Raw genomic sequence first — 19,608 nt, forward strand, 5'->3', positions numbered from 1 at the left:
AATCTTTATCTCAGCTTCCATTTAAAACTAAGTATCTAGCAATATCTCATATCTGAGGAGTAGATGTCACAAGCCAGGAGGCAAATAAAAAGAACCTCTGTCTTTAAAACGAAATATCAATATTTGGGGTAATGCTACTTCCATGTCATGTGGAATTATGCTGTCGGATCCCATGTCCTATAAATGCTACATCTGCATGAAACAACATCAATAGCGAAGTGATTTAAAACTTGCATGAGGATTTTTTGGTGGGGGAGAGGTCTCCACGCAGCCAAATAGGAATTGTAGACTGCAGTCCCTGAGTGAGGAATGCCACTGCTATGCCTTGAGAGGGTTGGGTCCACCTGGCCCTCCCGGTGCGATGCCCAGTGGTGGCAGGAGGGAGCCCACTCCACCAGGGGAGCGGGAGCAGAGAAGCTGTCCCACAGTGCCTTGTGTATGTCATAGAGTAAAAATATTCTGCTTTTCAGCTGGACTGCTCCAGCTGTCTGCAGCTTGGGCGCACCATTACACAGACACCCTTTAATAAATTTCCACAGTATTTCAATTTCCTTATGGGCTGTCATGAGCAACTCTTCCTCTGTTGATTACTTCACTTAATTTTGTCTTAGTGGTGCAAGAAGCCTTAGCTACTTGTCATTCCGCAGATGCAATAATGTAGCTATATATATAAATAAAACAGCAGCCATGAACATGGTGCACTCAAGTAACCGTTTGCACCACAATGATCTCAATTTATAAAATCATAAAAGTCCCTTTGCAAGAAGTACCCTAGTATGTTTACACTCGAGAGGCAATGAAAGGACAGCTTTATATATATCCACAGTGGGAAGGAAAATGCTAAAGAATGATGCTGAGAGCAACAAAATAGGCTCTGAAGTCAAAGTTGCCTGAGGAAGTCAACAAAACCAGTGAAAGATTTGCTGCCAGCAAAGCCTTCTCGATGAGTCACGGGTGCATCTCGGATCACTGGAGCCTCCACCCACCACAGCTGCAGGGACCCGGACCTTTGTCAAGATACAAGTGTCCACAGCAATAAAATGGGGCCCTTTGTGTTGCAAATGCCCATGACACTGAAGAGACACAGGTGATCCACAAGAAGCTTCTTCCTCACAGACCTTCAGAATTAGGCACAGCCGCAGAGGCCATGGGCAGGGACCCACAGTCCCCGTGTGTGTGCCCCTTCCTCAGGTCCCAGCACCCAGCTAGAGGCACAACGCTCCAACCTCCAACTGGGAGACCAGCCTCAGCCAGTGCTTCTGCCCCCAAGCCTGGGAGACATCAGGAGATGGTTCACAAAATGACACCACCAGTAAATTATAGACAGAGGGAATAAACAGATAGGCGACTCAAGAAGCATATACACATGGGAAAAAGCCAACAAATGGGAATACAGCAGAAATAAAAGCAATAAATATTAAAAACATAACTGCATTTTAGTTGATTGCAAATGAAAACCAAGGTGGTAACACTGCACAAAGTGGTCTGTGTTTTCTTCCCAACAAGATCTCTAGATTGAGATTGAGGGACTCTACTCTCTGTCATCCAACCTGGATGCATGAGAATGCATCTATAAGCACCCTATAATAATGACTTATCCATATTAGTGATTTGGCTCATGGGCATTTGATAAATTCAGTACTGCTTTATTTAATTTTTGCTGGTGATTTTATTCCTTTCAACGTATTTTACAGGAGCACAGGAAAAAATAATAAGAACAAAAAGAATGTAAGGTTTTATGTCTTCTCCAAATACAGAGATGGCAAAAGCAATGAGGGGCATGCACCACCATACAAAAGGGCATGTGAGGTCTCGGTACATGCTTAACGGAAAAGTTAAGGTTTGCATTATGAGTCTGCAGTGTCTCTTGGTATGCAGGCACTAAATAAATGTGGCTAATTGGCCTGTATTATGGGGCCCTGCTGAATCTCCACATTACTGGAAGCTATCTGGTTCAATTACTGCCTGGACAACACTCTGAAAATGTAGGCAGTAAAGGTGTTGGTGGAGCTCAGCCAGCGTGTCCAGAACCTCGTCTCTTTGCCTCCTGAAAAATTTCCCTCAAGCCCAGCAAGTGGCCGAGATTAGGCACTGCCTGCCAGGCACTGGGGCTAAGGCAAAGGAGAGCCCTCATCCTCCACATCCTGGCCCCAGGGTATCCAACTGCTTGCCCAGCATTGCCTCTCATCTACTTGTCCCCACAGCCCCCTACTGCTGCTTGCAGCCGCATGCAACTGCAGCTCAAGCTGAGATGCTCCATGCTGCACCCACGGCACGGTACACCTCTGCCATCCCCAGCCACTGTGTGCCTGTGCCCCATCCTCCCGTGCCTCCCTCCACAGCCAGCCCAGCCCATCAAACAGCCCAGGCCCTCTCCCATAAGGACTACCCAAAAGTAGCGGCTGCTTTCAGCCTTGGCTGGTCTTGTTTGGAGAAGCTTAGCTGGGAAATTTTATTGGGCTGATTAAGTTTTTCTTCTCAATAAATGTAAAAGTTAAAAGTAGTAATTTCTCTTGGTAAGGGTTACAGAAAGCTCCAGGGGGAAATAAAGCTGATTTGTAGAAATGGGTAATTTAAAAAATCATAACAATGATGCAACATGTATGTGCCCAGTGAGGCTTTCTATATCATCAACCTGCCACAGTGCCTGATTTCAACTTCCACCCAAGAAACTGCATCATCACCACAAAAGTCTGATTAGACTTTTCTTTTTTTTCACTTGCAGAGGGAATCAGATATAAATTTAGCTGTGGAAATTCAGCACCAGCCAGGTGCTCCTGGTTCAAAGAGGATGTCCCCAAACCTCCTTCCCTCATCCCTGCTTGGTCACCTCTTGGTGGCGCAGGGGTGTCTTGAGATTCATCCCCTTGCACCTTCCCAGGAAAGACTAAATAAGCTTAATTAAGCCTAACACCCTACGCAAGAAAGCCTGAGGTGAGACTGTCACTGTACCTGTGAGGATGGCTTGACTTTCAAGGTTTGCCGTGCCAAGTGGCAAGACTCATGCCACAGCAATAAATCCTATTTGGTATCTACAGGGAGCAGATACAGTCCTACCTGCCCCAGCATCATTGGGGACCCCTTTTTACAGTGGGAAGCATCAGGCACAGGAGCTGCCTGGTTCAACGGGGCTTCCTTAGCCCTGCCAGTGCAGGAGCAGCTCAGGTGCTCTGTCTGTCAGATGCATGGTCAAACCACCAGACCTAGTGCCTACAACCAATGTATTCCCTGACCACATACGTCCTCTGAGAGAGACAGGTACTCTGCAGATAGGTTTTTCTTGTCTTCCAGTTTCAGTATTGAGGGCTCAACCCCATGCTAGCACTTACTCTCCCAGTCAGTATGTTAGTTTCCAGGGATTTTTCTGCATCAGTGTGGTCAACTTCTGCCAGGCTCTCTCCTTGGCTTTTTTCCCAGAGGGGAGAGCTGTGCCTGCAGAGGAGTGTTTTGCTTGTCAAGCCTTCCCATATCTTTTAGGTTAGTTCTCTACTGAAAGAGACCTTATGCCATTGCACTGCATGTGTATCTACATGTCTGTCCATCAGCCCACCCTAAAAACTTTTGAAACCACTGGCTAACTTCAACCACATTTGGGAGCTACATCTTAAAGGCGTTCAGCTCCTAAAAGTTTTATGAAACAATCTTGTTCCTTCACAAAATCAAGCCTCGTGAACTCCTCCCCCTGAGGAGGGAGTGACAAAACACTTATTTGATGTATTACCACACCAAGCAAAAGAGCTTTTAAGAAAGAAACCCATGTGTATCTCTGTGCTATGTCCACTGCAATGACCCTAGGCTAAAAAAAAAGACTTTTTGGCAGATGCTGTAAATAATTCACATGGTGTGGGAAGTTCATCAACCTAAACTGGGCAGGTATCATCACCTCTAATATACTTTGTTTTTCTGCCTGTGAGACGAAGTGGACTGGAGGGAAGAAGAGCCTCTCTCTTTCTCACTGAGAGGTCTGACCATTCCCGGCACATGCATATTCACAGTGCACACTTCAGCATCACCTGGGTGAGATAAAACAGAGAAATCGGGAAACCTGCCTCACCACTGCAGAGAGGTGGCTGTTGGAGACACTAAGGTCAAACTGAGCAGTGGGGCCTGTCTTTTGGGCCACAGTGCTCTGTCCATGTCCGAAAGCAATGGTGACAGAAACCCGCTGTCTACTATCAATGGTACCCCCTGAGCTCCTCGAGATGCTGGAGAAATGGCACTGTATTTTGGCCCATGCCTACAGCCCTTCTGCAATCTTTGACAGCACATGAAAGAAGGCAAATAATCCCTTATCTCACCATTCAAAAGTTAGGCAATCTTACAAAGACTTCAGGAGGAAAATCCAACTACTTCAAACGACCGGCCCTTGCGGGGGCCTTGGCAAGTTAATTTATGCCAAGACAACTTTTATTTTTTGGGAAACTCATGGCATTCTTCCACCATTCTCAAAAGTAAGAACCCATATGGAATGAGGTTCTACTCATGCGCAGCAGCTGGCCGGGGAGGGGCTGGGAAAGGCATGAAGAGAGCTAGGCAAGAGCCTTGGAATTTCTCCAGGATCCTAGACTTCTCTGGCAATAATCAATCACCCAAGAGCCATCTTCTCAGCTTCCTTTCAACATCCCACCGCACAATTTCATTAGATGAAAATGAAACACTGCTAGGTCATGCCTGTCTTCATGCAGATGACGATCACAGAAGTAATATTCTCTCCAGAAAAATCTCTCTCCAGCTCAAAACACCCCAAAACATTTTGATTTCCTCACCTCCAGTTAACAGTGCTTCTCCAAGAATGGATAGTTTATTCCACAATTACTTTATTTTGCCTAATCACTACTTTCACTCATCAAACAAATAGAAACACTCAGTTTCTTGCCTCACAAAACCCTGCAGATGGAGAATATAATCAGCTATGAACTATCAAGGAAAATAATTATTGCTTTTTTCTCATCTTCAGCATTGCTGTTTCCAAGGCTGCATTATCCCTCACAGGAAAATGAACCAGCACATTTCAGCTGATGATATGAAGAAGTCCTTTGACTGATCAGCAAGAAAAATGGTATTTAAATACTGTTCCCTCCAGCAATTCCCCTCCTTTCCCTATCCCCACAAAGATTTATGTTCTCAGCCTTGGCCTGCTGGCAATACCTGTTGTGCATATGGAAGACCAAGAAAACCTGGAGCTACCTCCAAAGAACCAGACAGAGAACTGGATTTGCTTGTTCATAGGCAGGGCTGTAAGAAAAGCTGGCTCACCCCGCAGAGCTGCAGAACAACTCCTTTAACAGCTCCTGAGCATGATGCACCACTGCAAAAGCCTGCAAGGCAGCAGGCTAGTGTTTAGGCAAGAATGCCTGCGTACTAGGGATCGAGGGGATTTCTTTCAGCCTAAGAGTAATACAATTTCATGAATATTTTTCAGTTGCTCTTTTCTATGGTGAAAAGGCTTTGTGTCTATAGGGCTGGTTGCTTAAACCATCCAGTTACATGAACTACACTGAATTTTGGGAAAAAGAACACCTGTCTGAATTATATGTAAATTCACATAATCAAAAAGACCGTGAGAAACAGCACTGCCCTTTCAACTCATGGCTACAGATTTTGACCACAGCAATGAGGGATGCTGCATAGAGACTGGTGATAGAGAGTCATGGCATATGTGTCTAGTAAGTTTGTTTTTGGACATTAACTTCTTTTCTTCCTGGAAATGTTGCCCAGGGAGAATTTGAGGACGTCACCATTTGTGTAGGATTTGGAACGTTGGTAGACTGGATATCTCACGCCGACACCCATTGTGCATGGTGATTAATCTCAGATTAAGTCCCCATGAACTTTTGATCCAAATCTTCTGAGATGTGTTGATTCACTGCTTTAGGTTACACACTTCCTGTGCAACCGGTTGTATCCAGGAATCACAAACAGAAATATGGCAGCCCTACTTTCCAGCCAGCGAACTGGGGAGCTTGAATAAGTGAGCCAGTCCTCCCTTCATGCCAAAAATGAACTGTGAAATGAAGCAGTGGGGTGCAGTGCCTGAAGAGAGGCTCTGGCTGCCCCACTAAAATCCCGTAGCACTCTTCTCAAGGGAAGCAATAGTCCCGCTAACAAGGCCAGATGCCAATTTAGAGAATTAAATTCTGCCTACCCAAATTCCTCGTTTCATGTGGGTACAGTGCTCTTCACCTCCTACATAAGAAGTTTGGAAAGGGTCTCCTGGAGCCCTGCGACTTATTCCCTCCTGCTGTTGGCAGCCTACAATATACCCCCTTTCACAGACCGGTCAAGCTCACACCAAGGAATAATTTGTTTTAGCCATAAGTGGAGGCCAATCCAGAAGCCCTGATCCACAGTTGTCAGAAACTTGCTGTTCTAAACGAAGCACTGACGATACGCACTGTTAAACACTGGCTATGCTCCATCCCAGGGGCGGCTGCATTTCAAGAGCTGGCCAAGCGGAAGGCCAGCCTCCAAGTGTCAAAAGCACTGGGAAAGCCAGGGAGAAAAGGAGACAATGAGACTTTCCTGTGGGCTAGCTGCAACAGGGGGAATCATGCAGAGGATCACCAGGCAGGTTAAAGTGTCTTGCCCCTCGCATGCCCTGCTCCTCCACAGATGCTGAGTACCCAGGAGGCCCAGCAAAGGGACATGTCACTGCTCTGGGACTGCCTACGGCAGAGAGGGAAGGTTTTGACACAACCTGGGCCAGAGACCTTGCAGTGTCATCCCTGGTACTCCACGTGTGGAAAACTTAAAAAGCAGGTGTGGGTGCCCAGAAAACAGCAGTTGTGTTGCTCAGCCCTGCTGGTGCCCAGTCTCTGGAGGGAAAGTACTTTTCACGGTAAAATTCCATGGAGACCCAAGGTTTGTCTCCACATGTGCCCAGAATTGCCCCTGTCTCCTGACCTCCCAGGCACAGATTAAAAAATAAGCTCAGGTTTCCCCTTTTTCCTTGAAACCCCTTTTTGCTGCCCCACTATTTAAAGGGAGAGGCTCCCCGCAACCCGACAGTGCTAAAGCCAGTGGAAACGTTGCACAGGGCTTGGGAAGATGGGAGGGAAAGCTCAGGAACCAAGTCAAGAGATGCACCTCGCCACAGCCATGGGCAAGGCAGCTGGTGGGAGGATGGTGTCCTGCTGGCCTGCTGCTGACAGCACTGCTGAGCAGCGAGCCTTGTGCTGTGCTGGCCGGCAGGCATGCATCCTGTTCGCCTCTCATGAACCCTTGCCAGCCACCCCTCAGTTAATGGTCAGCCTCTACAGCCCAGGATTTCTAGGTTCCTACATCACTACATTGGCTCTGGCCTGGCTTTATTTACTTTGTTTTATTAACTTTTCCCTTAGAAATCATTATTTTTGTGCTATGTGTCCCCACATCTTGCTGAATTCACTGATATAATGCAAAGAGTTGGGCTGGGTCTGGCCATCACCCCCATCACCCCTTCCCCCCTCTTTTACACATGGCATTTCTATACAGAGCCTGACAATTTGCATTTTTCCAAAGACAGGATGATGAGGAAGGTGCTGTTAAAGAGGTTTTTTTTTTTCCTACAAAATACACTTCTACAAAGCGTAGAGATGGGACTTAAAAACATACTTCCCTAGCCATGTCCTCACGTGTCCTGAGCACTGCTGAACACCAGCCAGGATCCCTTTTTCCTTCTCGTCAGTCTGGGCCTTTGTTTTCTCTCTGTGCAGACAGCAGTGACAGAGGACGATTAAAAAAGCCATTTGCAGCCCTCTAATGGGCTGACATCCGACGCTGTTTTGAGGTTATTCTTGCATATTTGCCCAGACTCTTTGTGGAGTCCTAAGTCCTGCAAGTGGCTGAACTCAAATGTCCCGTGACCCATGAGATCCTCGGAGGATCTCCGAGCAATGGAGATGAACCTTCAGTTCAGGACAGCAATGATAAGCTTAAAACCCCGGCTTATTCAGGCCTAAAAGACAAGCCAAAAAATGGGCAAAAGCTTCCAGGCTGCAACAGAGTGTTTCTACAACCCAAAATTAGGGCTCCAAAGTAAAAATCACTGAACATCTTTAGCTCCTGTTTGTGTCAGTGGGTGTTGCAATTCCTTGCTGCCTATCAGGGCCAAACCTGTGAGTAGCAGGACACAATTTACTTCTCTACACAGCTAATTTCAGGTAGAACTAGTAGGACTGGTGTTCAAATCCTTAAGGAACAGAAGCAGGCTGCATGCAGCAACAGTGCAAAGCAAAACATTTGAAGGTTTTTCTGCTATAGAAGGCACATGAGATCAATAAAATGGTCAGTAAGACACACACCCCACAGTAAAAGAGTGGTATGTGACGTTTCAAAAGTTAAAAGCACGTTAGAATTTGTTGCTGGAATATAGTCAAGCTGCAAATATGCCTCTCCTATTAATAGCAAACAGCAACAATAGCTGAGGTCTCCAAGTGATTTATTAGCAGTGTTCTGAATAGATGAACACAAAAATAAGTTAATAATTTACTAAAATCTTGTCAAGGAGACTCTACTTCAGTAAGTCCTTTTATTCTGGAGCTTGTCTAAATGGGGACACTCAGGCGAGCTAATCTGAGTTGACCACAGATGGGACTGTAAAGCGAATGAGATTAACTGCATTGCAGAGTGGACAGTCACTCTTGCTCACAGTTAAAGAATTAACATCTGCTAAGGGCCCCTTGTCGATCAGCCCTTAACAGCGATCAGATTAAGCTGCAAAGGAAGAGATATTAATATGATCTGAACTATGGGAGGGAATACAGCCTTTTATGCATACTAATAAAATTGGCATTCCTGTCTGAGCATGAAGCTGGAGGAGTTTATTTCTGCATCTTGTTTACTTAGATTATGTTTGGCTGGGAAATCCAGTTCTGATTTCCCTTGCAATAACGTGGCTGAAGGGTTACACCCTGGAAAACAGTGGAAATACTCTGTCTTTGCAGCACATTTGTATGGTCCAGGCTGAAACTTGGTCTTAGCCTTTCTTTTAAAACACAGATAAGGCCAGCATTTAGGGGTTTCTGTCTACCCTGTAAAACTGCTGCTGTGAAACAATTAATTCACTGAATTTAGCATGGGGAAAGTCTTCAGTGACCCCTCTGCATGCAGCTGATCCAAAATTATTCCCTGACAGGGAAGGAGTTTCTTGTCGCCTTCACAGTGTTGCAAGTCTGACCCCTCAAATTGGCAGACGCTTGAAGCTTGCTGGAAACCTGGGTTGGTTGTACTGAGGTTTCCTTCTCCTTCCTGTTTCTCTTTTTCCCATACTGGATGGGCCCCATGATGGGGGGAGCTCCCCACAGCAGTGCCAGTCTGCAAGTGGGTTTCTGAACAGGATGCAGTGAGTGCCTGCGGATGCCAGGGCAGGAGGCAGGTGCCCACCATCTGCCTCTTTTCCTTTGTTCCCTACTGAGGAGGGGCTCAGTTACTTTCTCTGGCTCCTGGATCTCTGCAGACAAGCCATTGCTTTCCTGGCTGCTGAAAGAGTGGTACTTCTCTGCATGAGGTCAGACTACAGCCAGGCTGCTCCAGTGCGGGGTTCAGCTTGGCAAAGCGTCTGAGCACGTGCTGACCTGTGAACTCATGCTTACTTCTACCGAGAAAGCCTTTAAGACCAAACCCAGGGCATCTGTGCAGTGTTCCTGACATCAGTACTGTGCCATGCAGCCTTCAACCTCTCTCCTCTACAGTTCTGTCCAGATCTGCCCTTTCCTTCCTAATCCCACCATTGGGCTGTTGATCCTCCAGCTCACGCCTGCTTCAGAGTGGAGGACTCAGATGCACCCAAAGCAGAGGACAACCATGCCTGGCAGTTTTGCAACATCAGGGACAGGTAGCAAGGAAGGGCAGACAGCTGCCAAGTCCCTCCCAAGGTGACTCTACCTATTAGTAGACCTGCCAAGTGTCACACATGGCATGTGACATTACCATGGCTGGCTCCCACTGCTGTGGTGGCCTTTAGCTCAGGTAACTGCAGCATGGTGACAGCCTGCAGCCTCCCCATGAAGACCACTCTCCCAATATCCTCCACCACCCTGGTCCCACCACTGCAAGGGAAAGCCCAGACTACTCTACTAAAGAAGAAAGATGAAAGGTGTCTCCCAGAGCCAATTCAGCATCTCTCATTTCTCCACCAACTCTGAGCTCTGGATCTTTGAAATGAACCCGGAGACTTGGCAGCTTGCTTTCTGTGGTGTCATAAATCTCCTCAAGAACAACATCATGGCAAGTTGTGATGAGGGAGGATTTTTTCATAAGAGTTGAACTAGGCATCTAAGGAATGACTCATGATGATGAGGGCAGAAGAAATGTAAAAAGTCTGATTTTTCTTTTCAATAAGAACTGAAGCAGATACACCTTTGCTCCAAATTAACACATGTGATTTATTAAAAAGAGGCCGTAAGCCCCTGAGTACTATGAGCTTCTGCATGATGCTGCCTTGAAACAGGGCTTGCAGGCACCATAATGCTCAGCAGAAACACGGGCGGATCTGCTCTGGTGCCGGTTGGGGTGAGCTGCCATCTCCTGAGGCCTCTCCTGAGCTTTGCACATTGCTCATCCAGGGGTACGGGCAGCAGCGACTGAGCTGCCAGCAGCATGCAGAGACCCCACCATGCCACAAAACCCTGCAAGCCCTGACTCTGTGCCTGGAAATGCACATGTGGTGTTGAAATGTTTGAAGTGGGAGAAAGCGGTATACAGACAGTGTGATACACAGTTTGGATCACACGTTATTGTTGTTACACTGCAGCTAAAAAACTCAAGAAGGTTAAAAAAGAAAACCAGTAGCACTCGCAGGATTTATGTTTGTGCTTTAAAGCAAACTGCAGAAACTGAGCTCCAATTAAATAATACCCTTCAGACTTGGACATTTCAGATGACTGCATATTTGAAACCACTGTTTCAAGTGAAATTACTGTTTCCATATGTCTGAAATTAGGTGCTACCAGAAGTGGGAGTAAAGCACAACATAACTCCAAAGAGAACACAAAACTCTGATGTTTCTTTAGGTGAGATACATGTTGCTATTGGCAGTTACAAGTAATTGCTGGAATGTAGCACACTGTAATAAATTAAATGTGATATTTGCTAAGCACGCAGGCTTGCCATCTGGTCGCCAGAGAGTTGCTGTTATTACTTTGCAGGTAAAATGTGGTGTTTAAGTGCAGGGAACTGAAGTGTGCCATATAAATAGAAACTTATAAGCTCCAGCCCCTTGGACTCAATCTTTGTTTAAAACCTGGAATAATTAAATGATCTTGATTTTTATAGCTTCTTTGCAATAACACAAACTAAAACAATGCCAGAAGAAGAGATCCCACAGGGAGCAAGCTCGGTAAACAGCCTCCTTTTGCAGCATGCTACTGCAGATGCATCAAACATCACCAAATCCTTTTCCTTCTTTAGAGAGGCACCAGTTTCTACACACAAGACCTTGAACCTACTGTCCCCACACATTTCAACAGCCTGTAGAGGAGCCAGCCTGAGGTTGGGATTTGCACAGGTTCTTGCCAGATACAGCCCCTGTCCTGCTGAGCCCATACATCACTACAGTGACCGCAGTGCAAACTGCGCCGGGGTCCTAGCTACGTGGGGACCAGCACAAACGAGGCAAATACTGCCCCAGATGATGCCCTGGGTTTCTTATCCCGAAGAACAATCCCTGGGAAAGCTGAAAAAGGAGGAAGCAAGTCACACTACTCCAGAATTGTCCCCCTGGCTGGCCTGAGAGCTATAGATTTCAGTCCCTGTGCTGTATCACAGGTTGGCATAGCCTTATGATTTGGGTGGTGGGACACAGGCGGAAGAAGTGCTGAGGGCCTGGAAAATGCTTTTCTTTTGTAGGTCCCACATCGTGGTTAGCCCTGATTCAGAATCACAGAATGGTTTGGGTTAGAAGGGACCTTCAAAGATCGTTTAGCCCAGCCTGCTTGCCATGGGCAGGGGCATCTCCTACTAGATCCAGTTGTTCAAAGCCCCCTCCAACCTGACCTTGAACAATTCCAGGGACGGGGCATCCACAGGTCCTCTGGGCAACCAGTTCCAGTGCCTCACCACCCTCATCATAAAAAATGTCTTGCTTATACCCAATCTATATCAATTTCAGTTTAAAACCATTGCCCCTTATTGTGTCAGAATAGGCCCTGGTGAAAAGCCTCCATCTTTCTCATAAGCCCCTTTACATATTTCACTGTGAAATGAAGTTCAGGCAGCTTTTTGGGGGCATGTACAAAGGGAGGCAGGAGAAGAGAGGAAGATAGCAGTTTCTCTCACCAGCCATCTGATTTAAACTCTTTGCTGGCATAATTAAATAATCATCCTGGATATGTCTGGCAGGTGTGGAGATCCTTGTTTCTGAGCTGATGAGAGCATGGAGCAGCTTCTCCTACAGCAGGACACCAGCTGCCTCCCAAGACCTAACTAAGAGGTGCACTTTGGTGAACAAGCAGCCCTCAGTCTTTCTGCAGAGAGTGGCTTCCTAGCCAGAGCATGGCTAGAGGTGACCCCAAATGACTGCAAAGGGATCTGAACAGGTGATTTTTTTTCAGATGTGAATGCTGGTCTCCAAGAACCACGCTTTCACCTCAAAACGTGTTATCAGCAGAATCTAAAATTATATAACCTGATTACTAATCAAATTTGCTCCTTTCTCTGTGTTAGGTCAGAGGGCAATTTTAAGTCTGATTAAACCTTCAGACAAGCTCATTATATGAGGCCACTAGAGGGAGCAGCCTTTAAAGTCCAGGGATGGTCACTGGGGATGCGTCCCCACCAGTGGGGTCTTCGGGGGGCAGCCCTGCAGCCGTGGCTCCCAGGGGAGGGTCTCCAGTGCCGCAGGACAGGCTTAGGCACCAAAGGGAAGAGTATTATTGGTAGCACCTCCAAGCACATGATTTATTATCTGCTGTTTCTGATATTGGAAATAATCAGATTTTTCACATCTATTTTTCCTTTTAGCAAACGTGATGGTTTTCATCATTTTTTTTCATGCTCCTTTCACACAATAGTAAGTGTGCACAGGGAAAAAAAAAGGTTAAGTATAAGGCTTCTTAATTAGCTGGCTACTCTGGCTTATGGGAACTCTACTTCAGTGCAGTCAGTAGCTATTTTGACACTCTTAGTTCTCAGTGAGGGTATTTACTATTTAAAGTGAATCTGGCCACCGTTAATTTTAACATAGTTGCATTTTGGCCAAAGTTGGACCGATTTGCATCACCCCAAAACCACACAACTGCAAGGGGTGCAGAAGACCGTCAAGAGCAACATTCCCTTTGGCTTTCCTGAGGAATCAGCAGCATCCCTCTTCTTTGCAGTTGTGTGAGAGGGTTTCACCATTTCACCAGGTGAGGGGAGAGGAGTTCTTTGGGAAAGAGGGGGATTACAATCTCAGCAAAGTGAGGGGCAGGGCAGTGCCTACATCACCTCGGCATGAATTACGTTAATTCACCCTGTGAAACAGATCTGATGACAAGGGATGCCAGTGCAGTAAAACAAGAAGCGTAAACACCAGAGTGGAGATTGCAAAGGGAAAGGGGGCTAGAGCAAGGGCTTTCTCTTCCCGACCCCAGCAGACCTACCTCTCCTCCGGTGCAAGGGAAGGGACTTGAATATCTGGAAGTGCAAATGGCTCCCCTCTGACTCACATCATCCTCCAGCCCGAAGGTGGCTGAGCAGTTAGCAGCAAAGTATTTGTAAGGCATCCATGTCTCGCCGAAGTCTTGGGAGCGCTCCAGCACCATGGCGGCTGGCCTGGGCGACTTGAAGACCAAAATCAAGTGAGTGAAGTAGAAGGTGGCTTCCAGGTCCAGCTGGATGGTCTCACGAGGGGCGTCCTGGGCTGCCTGCCACCAGGTGCGGGGCAGGCGGAAGGGGGAGTCGGCCATGGCGGCAGGGGGGTGGGCCAGCCCCGCGTGGGCCCCGCTGCACCGGCCGCAGGCGGGGCGCTTGCAGCGATGCTGGGCGTCCTCGGTGTAGGCACAGAAGGGCTCGGTGGAGTGGCGCCCACAGGCCGTCTCTGTCCGCAGCGCCCGCCCGTGCGCCAGGTTGCCCATCCGAGGGTTGCAGGCCTTTTCGCAGGGGCTGCCTGCTCCCACCGCACTGCCCAGACCTGTAAGGCAGAGAGCGGGGGGCTCAAGCTGGCTCCCAAGGCAGGTGCATACCACCCCAATGGGAGCAGACGTGCTCCACAGCATGCTTTCTGGGGATGCTGACCCCCCGAGACCCCGTGGAGGGACCAAGGGAGAGCACGGCACTGCTGCTCAGCTCTCCTCCATGGAGCTCAGTGTGTCTAAAATAGCAAAACAAACCAAAAACCCCTCAGGACTTCCCTGTGCTTGGGAAAATCCCTACCTAGAGTTGCAGAGCAGAGCAGGCAGCAGGGGAGGAGGGATGCCTCCACCTCGCTCTCCCACCCTGAGTGACCCAGAACCAGGCTGAGGCTTCAGGGGCAGTGGCCATGGCCATGCCACCCCTGCCCTGAGGCCTCCAAGGAGCTCCAGGTGGTCCTGGGGAAGGTGAGAAAAGCACAAGAAAGATGGACTGCCAGTGACACTGGGGCGGCCAAGGTGGCATGCTGGCAGAGGCCAGGAGACAGCCATGGGGGATAGAATTGCTGCACCCCAGCTCACCGTGCAGCAGATGGGGTGTCAGGGGCACGAGAGCTGGTAGGAATATCTCCTCCCATGGATGACCCCAAATCTTCACCGCCCTTCCCCACCCCTCCACCCGGTCCCCAAACCTCCCGACAGTCCCAGACTGCTGCTGAGGTCAGTGTTGAATCAAAGCACTGGTTAAGTTTGAGAAGGCTATCACTGATGTGTGTTAAGGGAGTAAAAGAAAAAAAAATCCTTGGTTGAAATGACGCTGGCAAGCTGCCTCACAGCTGAGGCTCTGTGGTTTTTGTTCAAGTTTCTCTGGAAGCCTTGTCGATTTATAAAAATCCACAGTTAAAGTGTCAAAGGAAAATAAAATCACCATGGGGTTTGGTGTGAAACCATCTGCAATGTAACCCTCCTGGTGCAGGAATGTTTGATTAGGGGGCTCTCCGCCTCTTTATTAATAAATGTAACAGTAGGTCAAGGCTGTATTTGATTAACCAAAAGTGTTTAACATGAAAAAAAAAAAAGAGCTCTGATGACTTGGATGTGGGCAGGCCAAACCATCTGAGGTGCATAATGTCTTCTTTATCACCGGCCCAGTCATACACAGTCAGCTTTGTGCACCAATTATTATGGCTTCTTCTTGGCGTTTTTGTTATGTCCAAAGGTCGTTTCAGTTTAGCATCCAATAAATCCTTTATTTGGGGTTTATTCAGCTTTTGTCTACAGTGTCACAGTTGCAATTAAGCTATATTACGCACTAGCAGAGGCTAAGCCTTCAGAGCCTGACAGCGTTTCCCACTCTTCCTGCTCCTCAAGAAACACCCTGGAAAGAAAATATTTCTACCACCAAAGGTCTATACAGGTTTTCTACACTGATTATTCAGAACAGATGTGGACCGTTGCTTGTTATGCACCCATTAAAAAGCACTTCTGAATCCAGTCTCTGGATTTCACTGGGCAAACAGTCTTGGGAAATTTTTAGTGAACAAGAAATACTCCGTCAAGTTGGCTTTCTACCGGGACCTGGTAAAAACATGTTTGAGATGATCTATATTAACTGTGCAGAATACATTTACTCTAGAAAAGTAAACAAACATAACTGTAAAATCAATGTAATATCACTTACATGTCCTGAACATCCTTTTCAAAACGTTGTCTAAACATTAACTAACCTACGCAGCTCTCCTGAGAGGTAGGTAGGTAAGTAAGTGCTATTACCATATTATCAGTTAGGCTTGCCACAAGTTAGCCTAATTTATGTCTTTGGCTGCTTTCCAGGATTCTTTGGCTATACCTAACACAGCACAGTTAGCCGCTAAACAAATAGATGAACATTTACTGCGGTTCCCTCAGTTGCGGGATTGCAAGGTGGGGCAAGGGATGAGGTAAATAGATCAGGGCTCAGCCAGCACCCTGAGACAGGTCGAGATTATTGTTTGTGCTCATCTAGTCCTTCTGGTATTTTGCACATCATGGATTACTGTCTCCAGGGAGGCAGCGGAGGAGGACCTGACCAGTGGGAGGTGTCCCGGTGACTGCCCTGGTGGCAAGGCTCTGCGTGCGTAGCTGTTTCCAGGGCAGAGGCAAGGCTCTGCCTGAGCCTGGCCGGGAGGGGCTGGCTACCAAATTCCCATGTGAGACCCTGGGAGCTGAGGGTATTTGATTGCTCCCAGCTCCTGCTATGCTCCGGCCCCGGTCACCCACGGTCACTGACTACAGCTGTCTTCAGGCCAGGCATGGAGGGTCCCTTCCTTACCTGGGGCCTGATTTGGGGCCAGGGACCTTGGCTTCAGTAGCATTTGAGAAATGCTGCTGGCACACAGACCCCGCTTCCCATCCCAGCGGTGGGAAGGGGGGAGAGGAAAACCCCTTTGAAAGGGTGTTTGTTTTCACTTGAATTGGAAAGAGTTGCATGACGGATGCAGAGCACCGCATGTTATGAAAAGTGACAGCTTTCTAATGTAATGCTGCCTGCCGCAGGAATTCAGTAAAAGGCCAAATGAGAACATAAAGATTTTCACGCCGTCAGCCCCAAGCTCACAACTGCTCTGCCACAGCCCTGGAAAAGGTGCTTTTCCTTACTCAACTTAATGACTCTACCCAGCTAACTACTCCCGTTGTATACACTGTACATGCCACCGGACTGGGATCTTCAGTAATGAGTAAGAGCATGCAGCGAATACCATGACTCACCTGTAAAACATCCATGGAAAATCATATGCTTCCTGCTTAAGCATTTTAGCAACACTTGCCTTGCGATGTTTCATTTACATCTTGTGCCTGATTAAACGTGTGTTTCCCATCTGGGTTTTTTTCTTCTTTTTAAAGAAGAAAATTGGCACCCGGCTTGCGACCGGCCGAGGAAGCGTTATGCAAACTGTTTATTCCCAATTGTCTCTGCTGCGGCGCGGCAGGACCCCGCTGCGGGCGGGTCTGAGCGCAAAGCGTTTATGCTGCGGGAAGGGGCTTTGAAAACCCAGCCTGTCCTGCCCGCTCTGCCTGCCTCGCCTGCCGCCCCCCGCCCCCCCGCCGGCTCGGGGCACCGCCGCCCGAAAGCGCTTGCGAACCCCGCAGCTCCCTTCCTCCGCGTCTCCCGCTGCTCCCCCGCTCCCCAGAGGGGAGGCAGCCGGGCCCCGCTCCCCCATGGCACCCCCCGGCTCCCCCCTCGCTCCGGCCCTGGGCCGAGCCCCCCCGGCCCCGGCTCCCCCCGCCGCAGCCTCGGCGGGCCCGGACCCCTCTTTGTCCGCGGCGGGGATCTCAGCCCCGGCCCCCACCGGTGCTCCTGCCCCTCCGCACGCACACCGCAACCCCACATACGCAGCGTGTACGGACACACGCTAGCACAGCATGCACGTGTGTGTGTATATATATATATATACGTATGTGCGTGTACACATATACGTGCCTACGCAGACATACGCGTGTGTAGCCAGTGCGCACACGCGTGATAGCCTGGGCACCCGCGCGCTCCGATGTACACGCAGACATACGCGCGCGGATACATACGCGCGCAGGGAGGCGCACACGCGTTTGCACACACGCACACGCACACGCGGCCACGCGCGCAGCCGGCCCCGCGCCTCCCCCGCACGCCCGCGGAGGACGGACGACGCCGAGCGCCGGACGGTCGCGACCCACCTGCAGCAGCAGCGGCGGCGGCGGCGGCGGCCAGCAGCGGCGGCGGCGGCAGCGGGAGCAGCAGCAGCAGCAGCAGCAGCGCCAGCCGCATCCCGCGCCCCATGGCCCAGCGCCCCATGGCCCAGCGCCCCGCCGCCCTCCCTGCGCGCCCCGCCGCCGCCCCGCGGCGCCACCGGCCCCGCGCGGCATCACCGCCCCGCGCGCCACCGGCGGGCGGGCGCGCGCCGCCCCGCCGCCCCGCCGCGCACCGCGCCGCCCCGCCGCGCGGCGCCCCGCCACAGCTCCCCCCCCGTCCCCGCCCGCCCCGCCCTCCCCCGTCAGCCCCCTCCCCCCCCCCCCCCCCGCCGCGCCGCGGGGGGGCGGTTGCCGGTGCGCGGCGAGGCGCGGTATTGCAGCGGAGGGCACCCCCGCCGCCGTCCCCCCGCGGCAGCCCGGGGCTGGTGCCCGGGAGGGACCCCAGCGCCCCGGGGCAGGGGCCGCCCCGCAGCAGCCCCCGGGAGGCGCCGGCTCCCGCGCCGTCGGGGCGGAGAGGCTGGAAGGTGAGTATTGGAAGGCAGCCGTCCTCCGGGCCGGCTCGGCTTTAAAAGAGCGACATAACTAAGACGCTGACTAAGCCCGGGTTGCTCAAAACTTCAAAGACGTTTCTGGTTTTCTTGGCTCTTTTCTGGCAACTGAAGGACTCGCAGTGCGATGGAGCCATGTAAAAGAGGTTTTCCCTCCCTTCCCGGGACTCGGCAATCCCCGCTTAGCTCGCAATTCTTAAGAGCCATGAAGTCCCACGTAGTCTGATCAATTCAGTCGCACTGGCCACCATACCTCAACAGAAGTTTTGGGCTCTGAAAATAGGAAACGATGGAGTTACATCTACTTTTCACCGCCAGACCATTCCTTTCTGTCTCATTCGCTCTGTCTCAGCAGAGGGACGTGAGGAGAGCACGTGTGGAGCGCTTCTGAGCAGCCACTCTTTTCACTTACCTGAATTTAACCTGGGAGGTGAGAATGTTGTAAGCATTAGAAAATGTTTTTTACAGTTTTCTCTGCGCTTTGAACTTGCACAACTTAAGAACAGCTCAGTTTTAAAAGCCACCGCGATGGTATCTGAAGACCACCATGATGTCTTCTGCAATGCATTTCAAAAATGCCACAGGTTCAGGGCTGCTCAGGGTTATACCACCATCAAAATGCTCCCTGAGAGGTATTTAGTCCATAACCTACTGATAGCAGTCAACCGTCTGACTCACAGGGCGGTGTTACCTCTATATCTATACCTTAAAAGGTACAGGTAGGCTGATCTTTGTCATCTTGCTAGTTTTTCAGTGCTGACTTACATACCACAGAGAAACATTTTGCTCCCGTTGCCGCTGTCATTTTCTCTGCCCTCCAGATAAGCGCGTCTAGACAGGGACTTCCAGCCCCTGGGCACCCGTCAAGCCCCCACAGCCGCTTGCGAGCTACTCAGGGGCTTGTCCTGCAGCCTGCCCGTCATGCAGCGTGGGCTGCACCCACGCTTCTGAGCCTCCTCATGGTGGTGACCGTGGAGGGAGAGGATGTTCTGGAGGGTTCCTGCCTAAGGGTGATGTGTTGCTGAGGAATCACACGAGGGTTTGTGTTGTTACAGCCAGGTTGCAGCAGTCACATCATGCATGGCTGGGAAAGGAAAAGTGCAAGCCACAGAGGAGGAATTTATCTCCATTGTAACTTATCACTCATAGTTCCCTCTGCGTCAGAATTGCCAGGTGGTAAGTCTGACGTAGGGTGATAAGTCTGGGCGGACCTAAGCAAGAGCTCACACTACTGTGTCAACCCATTTGGCGTCAGGAGCACAGGGCAGGTTGAGGTCCATGTGCAGGAGGAGTAATTGTCTTGACAGGAGAAGACGGGGCTGACT

The 19,608-nt window shown here is 49.7% G+C and overlaps 1 protein-coding gene across 2 annotated transcripts in view; it reads right to left on the reverse strand.

Annotated features, from left to right (window-relative positions):
• NTN4 (netrin 4) overlaps positions 1 to 17,917 on the reverse strand; it is a 50,997-nt gene extending 33,080 nt beyond the window's left edge. Inside the window, exons 1-2 of one of the 2 annotated variants that reach the window (XM_064451167.1) lie at positions 17,721 to 17,917; positions 13,560 to 14,089 (exon numbers count right to left, since the gene is read on the reverse strand). In XM_064451167.1, the coding sequence (XP_064307237.1) occupies positions 13,560 to 14,089; positions 17,721 to 17,838 (648 nt within the window). In that variant the 5' untranslated portion in view covers positions 17,839 to 17,917. Of the gene's footprint in view, positions 1 to 13,559; positions 14,090 to 16,775; positions 17,108 to 17,720 lie in introns of those variants that run through there. The other variant, XM_064451178.1, reaches the window with a different exon arrangement.
• Positions 17,918 to 19,608: the final 1,691 nt, after the last annotated feature.

The sequence above is a fragment of the Phalacrocorax carbo genome, chromosome 1 (assembly GCF_963921805.1).
Source record: "Phalacrocorax carbo chromosome 1, bPhaCar2.1, whole genome shotgun sequence".
Classification (NCBI taxonomy): domain Eukaryota; kingdom Metazoa; phylum Chordata; class Aves; order Suliformes; family Phalacrocoracidae; genus Phalacrocorax; species Phalacrocorax carbo.